Source organism: Tigriopus californicus, chromosome 6 (genome assembly GCF_007210705.1).
Source record: "Tigriopus californicus strain San Diego chromosome 6, Tcal_SD_v2.1, whole genome shotgun sequence".
Classification (NCBI taxonomy): domain Eukaryota; kingdom Metazoa; phylum Arthropoda; class Copepoda; order Harpacticoida; family Harpacticidae; genus Tigriopus; species Tigriopus californicus.
The window spans coordinates 9,616,789-9,623,611 of record NC_081445.1 but is presented as its reverse complement, the minus strand read 5'-3'; the positions used below and the strand labels follow the sequence as shown (position 1 = coordinate 9,623,611).

General features: G+C 38.4%; 1 protein-coding gene across 1 annotated transcript; it reads right to left on the bottom strand.

The window, feature by feature from the left end:
• Window positions 1-287: 287 nt before the first annotated feature.
• Window positions 288-6,423, bottom strand: LOC131882402 (SET and MYND domain-containing protein 4-like; the record flags this gene model as incomplete). Its single annotated transcript, XM_059229536.1, is given in 10 exon segments — window positions 288-719; window positions 803-997; window positions 1,081-1,308; window positions 1,433-1,696; window positions 2,265-2,451; window positions 2,509-2,709; window positions 3,839-4,101; window positions 4,166-4,348; window positions 4,411-4,564; window positions 6,260-6,423. Coding segments are annotated over 10 exon segments (2,097 nt in total). The 3' UTR covers window positions 288-449.
• Between the last annotated feature and the right edge of the window lie 400 nt (window positions 6,424-6,823).

Below are 6,823 nucleotides of genomic sequence, written 5' to 3'. Positions count from 1 at the left end.
TTTTTATATTATTATTGCTATTTTTGAGACTGAGTTAAGCATTTTATATATTTACTCCTGAACCCTCTTTTGCTAAAGATGGGAGCCCTAAGGTCCTTTAAGCTAAAAAGCTGCCTTTCCGGTTCAGTACACAGGAGTTGAAGGGTTTTAAGCTTTGTACAATTGTGAATATTGATGTACTTCCCAATCCATCCATCCTTTCAGCAATTAAACGCGTAGTCCCTTCAACTACTTGTGGGTACTTGTCTAACATAACAGCCTTATATATTTATTGAATCAAGTCCATCGTAGAGACTATTTATGTGAAACACATCCTCCTGTATTCCATGAAACGCCTCAGTGAATTTGCCACCTAAAGAGCCGCCTTTATCTTCTTATTCCATTGATATTTGTCATTCATTTCATTGTTAAGAATATTTTTATGGAACACACTGTTAGGTCTTTTGTCCTTAATCCACCGTATCGTAGTCATCAGTGGCTGCAACTTTGGCGGGCTTTCTCAATTTGGATCGAACAATGCGGTTGCCAAAGCGCATCCAAATGCATTTCCAGATGCTTTGCTGGATTTTGAAGTAGTCTTGGTATGGTGGCATCAAGAACTTATCTAACGTGGTTAAAAAGTTGCAATACATATCCTGAGCCGTCTCCAAATCGCCATTCTCCATGGCCTCTTTAGCCTTGGCACTTATCATGTCCGTTTCTCCAATCTTTTTCAGCACCTAAAATGCAAAAGGTTTCGTCGATCAACCGGGCAGGTTGCGTGAGCAGGGATTAGCTCGAGCGTTGAATTTGATCGGATTACCTGTAACATAGGAATGGGTGTTCCACAGACACATCGGAGCAATGGATTATTTGATGCAGTATTGAAGACAACTTTTTCGTTGCAATCCTGACATCTGAAGTTCAGATAATCCTCTGTCATCTCGTGCATTAATGGCCAATTCTCGGTACAAGCAATGCATTGACACTCAAACCAATATTGGGTCTTGAGTTGCTTCTACAATGAGTCAGTTTTTTGTCAAGTTGATTGATTATAATTACATGATGTGGTAAATATAGCTTTAAAGAAAGAAGTATCACCTGTCTTTCCTCTCGATTAGAGTGGAAGAAAATGGGTCCGTAATTTTCGCAGACCTCTTCGCCTTTACGAATATTTTTGATGGCTTGCACGCACACCACGTCCTCTACATAAAATCGGACAATGCTTGGATCGCAAGAATGATTGAACATGGCTAAGGTTGGATACACTCCCGCACCAATATAATTGGAACTGGCTCCTTCCTCTCGATTCTTAGTTAGCATTTCAAACTAGAATGGAACAAGAAATCTTCATTTAGATCACTACGACAGTAAAAAAAAAATGAATATTTGTGGCCTGAAACATATTCAGTTAAAGTATTAGTTAAATTTCAGGTAATTAGTAATAACAAACCTGGGCTACTTCATGGGCATTAAATTGAAGGACCTCTAAGAAATGGTTGAGAAGGGTAGCCATGAAAAGCTCATCCTCAGTTAGATCGTCATTTTCAGGGCTGATGTCAGTCCTCTCTTGGCCAAAATATCCGAATTTCTTGAGACACCGTAAGAACATGACAGCAAACATTGCTCGATGGAAGATGTCGCCAACCTTTCTTTCATCGTGATGGGTAACCAGGTTGAACAAATTACCATAATCATCGGAAAGATATTTGGCAACCTGCAAATTGAGTTATACCTTCCACGGGGTGTGATTCTCAAAGCATAATTTCCTTGTTTAAGAGTAATTCCGTCATCTTAAGAAGGGAGACAGTTTTGTGAGAGGTTGCGTTACTATAGGGTAATCAATTAAAAACCAATAGGGCTTGTCAAGTGCACGCGTTCGTGAACAACTGACGTTATTCTATGGAGTAAAATCAAAGACAACACGCCCAGCCAAACCGTAATGTGCATGCATTGAATTTTGATATTTATTCCATTTTACCTGCTTTTTTAAGCAGATAGCATTGTGGTATTGAGCCAATTAGATAGTGCGTTCACCGACTTACACCAATCATGTTCATTTTGTTGGGTTTTGTAACACAACTCACTCAAAATCACTTGATTATTGAAAATTCAGTGGGCGGATAGTGCCAGTTAACTGATGTTTGTCTGTGTTCTCCCTCCACAAAATGCCCAAAATCAGGGTGCCAGACCACATTTTTCCTTGAATTTCTTTCACTTGACATGCCCCGTATCTTAAAAACAAAGTAATCTGCAATCAAAGTCAGTAATTTTAGGCAATTTACCTTGTCCTTGGAAATTCCTGATTGCTCATTGTGATCTTGAAATTTATCCTTATTATCCAAAAAGAACTTTAAAGGTTTGGAGGTTATTGCCCTGTAACTCAAATAGCAAATGATGCTCATCCCCGAGGCTGAGAAAAAGTCGGAAATTCGAGCCTCATAGGGATGATAAGTTTCCAAAGCCTTCTTTCTGGAAATGATCGTAATATTGCATTTCTTATTCTTCTTCTCAACAGAAAAAACTTACCTGCAATCATAACTGCAGAACATGAATTGAGTCGAAACTGGACATGGGAGTGGGGCTTTCATCGACTTGAAGCAATGAGCGCAATTGGATCCCATGTACTCTGGGAGAATTCTCGAAACTATCGGTTTTTCTACACAAATGAATTGTCCCACGTCAATATCACGAGTAGCCACAGCATAACGACCGCGCCCAGGTGCATATCTGGAACGAATATTGGATGTGATTTCACTATCCATAAGCATCTTGTCAATAAAATAAGATTTCAGCTGGGCTTACAATTAAAAAAAAAAACACTGGAAACCTTTTAATATGTATCTGCATTTAGATCTACAGGTTATAGCTATTTATTCAATGGCAGTTTGTTTCTTTGGGCAAATTGAATGAAGATAGGGTTTGAACAAAGTTGATTTGGTCGAGACACCTTTGACAAGTTAGCATTTTCATGACAACGAATTTGAAGAGAAGAGCAAGGGGTTTCCCCGAGCTTCTCTTCAAAGAAGAAGGCATTAAAAGGCATTGAAATGAGTTTAAAGTGTTAAGTACATTCCAAATTTGAATACATGTTGCGCAAAGGGAGTGACGGCCCTTGAATAAATAGTTGTCTTTTGTTATGACAGATTTTCGAGGTATATTCTTGACTCAAAACAATTAGAAGCCAACATTTCATGCGTTGAAATCAGCTTTTGCTTCACAAGTGCCCGGAAAATTAATTTCCAGCCACCTGTGAACAGAGAGCTTGAAATAAAGTTTCTAACAGTTGCGGTTGATTTCCTCTGTGTGGTAGAGAGTCAATTTTCTACCCATGAAAACTGGTTTTCATAAAAGAATAGCTATTTATTCAATTGCGGGAGCATTCTTTGCATGGAGTTTATAAAAGTGAGGTTTGAAGAAAGGTGATAAGGTCAAGAGACCTTGAATGCATTCGCCCATTTCATGCCGTCGAGTTTGAGGAGAAGAGCAAGGGGCTTGCCAGAGCTTCTCTTCACACAAAAGGGAATGAGGAATTGATAAGCACAGTCAAGGTGTTGACTGACTTTTTGAGATCCGAACTTGAATAAACTGTATGCAAAGAATGAAGTCACAGTTTTCTTTTACAAGAACCAGTTTTCAAGGTATACATTTCCCTTGAAACCACTAGAAGCCAAATTTGACTTAAGATCATGTCTATTTTCTTCACAAGTGGCTAGAAACTTAGATTCTGGCCACTCGTGAACACAGTGCCACGAAATAAGATTTCTAATGGTGGCGTTTGGTTTCCTTTGCGTGCCGGAGAGAGAACTTCAAACCGCTGAAAACCGGTCCTTGTAAAAGAGAATGAATAATTCATTACTTGAACGAGATGCAATTAGCCAAGGCTGGATAGAGGCTGTTTCTGTCTCTAATGGTGGGAATGTCCGGTTTAGGTCTCATTTCCACTTTGAGATCATTGTAGACACTCGGCATTTTGTTGAAGTAGTTCAAGGTTTGTTGGGTCTCCCTTTGGAGCTTCAGCTTCTTGTTTGGGTCCAATTTGGCATGGTCCAAAGACTTGATCAATGCTTTGCAAGTGTCTTGAGCATCCCTCATTTGCTTGTAAAACATCAGTATCTTCAACTGGAATCAACCGCTTTTATTTTCTTTGCTCAGATGAAACACTGAAGAACAATCAACCTCTTACTTTTCGTTCCAATAACTTAAATTGAAGCTCCTTAGGGTATCCAGACTCTAACGCAAGCTTTATGTCGTCCATGGCCAAATAGAACTGCTTCAAGGAGAACAAGACCGCCGACCGATTGGCCAAGGCGATGGCCAAATCCTTCCCTTGGCCACTAACAGGATCACAAGGAGCAGCGATGACAGCCTGGGGGTAAAGTAAAAAAAGATTGAAGAAACCATTGGGAACTTCATTACAAACCAACTCACTTGAGTGAACAAGTAAAGAGCGTCAATGTCTTTGTTGTCTTGGTAAGCTTTATTCCCGTACTCTCGCTTTATTTTACTCTCATGGTGGTTCTTCTCGGGATAACTCTCTTGGATCTTCAGGGTACGCTTGAATGAGTCCAGTCCATAAACAAATCTAAGCATGGAATGATAAGACACCAACCAAATAAGATTCATCACAATAACATACAAAACTCATGGAAAAAAGAATCTCAGAAAAATGATAAAATTTCATTTTGACAAGCATCCCAAATTTTGCATGAAAGCCTTGGATCCTTTACTCTTTATTCAATTATCAAGAATTCTTTAGCAGGTGCATTGTTCCTAGTTTGGCTTTAATGATTCTTGCAATTCGACTCCTACAAGGGAAACATATTCTAACCCGTTCCTTTTCATTGTGATTCATATCTTGCATTGATTAAACTGTAAATGAATGAATAAAACCCAAGAACAGGAGTTTGTTAGTGTGTCACAAATTTAGTTGAATCAGGAAGACAATATTTTTGTCAATTCAGTGACAGACTAAATATTAACCATAAACCATTGAATACCAGTGCTCTATGATTGAACCAATGAAAATTTGATATTGGAAGATAGAGCTATAATCCAATAACAACAGACCTGTGTGAGCTACATTCAAAAATGTAATTAATTACAAATACATTCGTTTCAGATGTAATCAATTACAATAACAATCACATGTAATTAATAACAATGAATTTGTTTTGAAATATAATTATTCAGAATTCAATTACTTTTTTCAGAATACCTCTTTAGAATAAAAGGATTTGGTTTACCCATGGGGTACTTGAATATTACTCTATACATGGCTTGCTTTTACTACAAAGTCCCCATCTTTATTGTCATTTGAGCTTTTTGCCAATTAAGTATCTCGAGTGTGTGGCAACTAATTTGGCGTGAACAAGGTCAACATTTTCTATTATATTGCACAAGGACAATGCACATGCACATTTAATTTTCTGATCAATTTTGCTCGAAAACTACCCTTTGAAGATGATTTGGCATAGGTAATGTCACATGAATGACAATATTTGCAATGTAATGCGCACTTCTTGTATGATCTACTTAAAATACAATGGTCAATGCCCATTCATGTTCTGGGGACAAAAATCTTTTGCAAAATATTTACTGCCACGCCCATTACACTGAGGAAGACGAAAGTTCCGCCGGGAAGAGTCTTCTCTCCAATTGTTTAAAATTCAAACTAGTGATGGGCTGTGTGAGCCTCTGATTTGCTGACTAAATATTAACCATAAACCATAGAATACCAGTGCTCTATGATTGAACCAATGAAAATTTGATATTGGAAGATAGAGCTATAATCCAATAACAGCAGACCTGTGTGAGCTACATTCAAAAATGCTAGACTCAAGTCAAACTAAAAGACTCATCTCGTTTCAACTCAGCTAAACATGGTTAATGCAATCATCTTTCAAGAGCTGGTTTCTTGCTTGGTCAATTCAGCACGGAATAAAGCCAGTTTTCTGACAACATTTTACAAAAAGAATGAATATTTGTTGGCGAATCCGGACTCAAATTCGTTTCCAAAGACTCTGGTTTTCCAAAATAGAATTCTCAAGAGCTGGTTTCTTGCTTGGTCAATTCAGCACGGAATAAAGCCAGTTTTCTGACAACATTTAAAAAAAAGAATGAATATTTGTTGGCGAATCCGGACTCAAATTCGTTTCCAAAGACTCTGGTTTTCCAAAATAGCATTATCAAAATTCCAGACTAATACTTGTTCAACCCAGGGTGTTAGAAGTTCACCTTAACCATTTACTTTAGCGAATAACTGTTTCTGTACACTTACTTCATTAGCTCTGCCGGCTCTTCATCCTTGATGTTTTCCATACGTTCCAAGTATTCATTCCCCAAGGAATTGATCACGGTTTCGTAGAGTTTCGGGAAGAAGCCTAAGGGTTTCTTGGTATCTCGCTCAAAGAGCGTTTTACCCGTAGCCATGGTAAACAAACACTATATGAAAGATGATTCTTAGAATACAGTATCTACTTAAGATCTGTAGTTCACCACGTGCGTTGATCTTGAGAGGTCTTAGTCTAAGGCAAAAGAATACTGGATAAAAGAGCTGCAAACAAATCCGAGTTTGGATTCGTGCCAAGTGCTGCTAAGCTTTCTCATGTTCTTGTTTTGCTTGGGGCGATTTTCATCCCCTCCTCTCCCCCCTCCCCCCCAAAAATGAGGGCTGGATTTAAGGGTTCAAGTTATGTTTCATGATCTCTTTCCATTCGTTCAGAAGCACCTTTTTAAACAAATGGATACGTGTTCTCTTGGCACAATTTTGCAAGTCACTTTTTCCTGTGAAGACCTACAAGAAGGAGAACTTTCGCTTTTAAAAGTAGAAAATCATCATGGG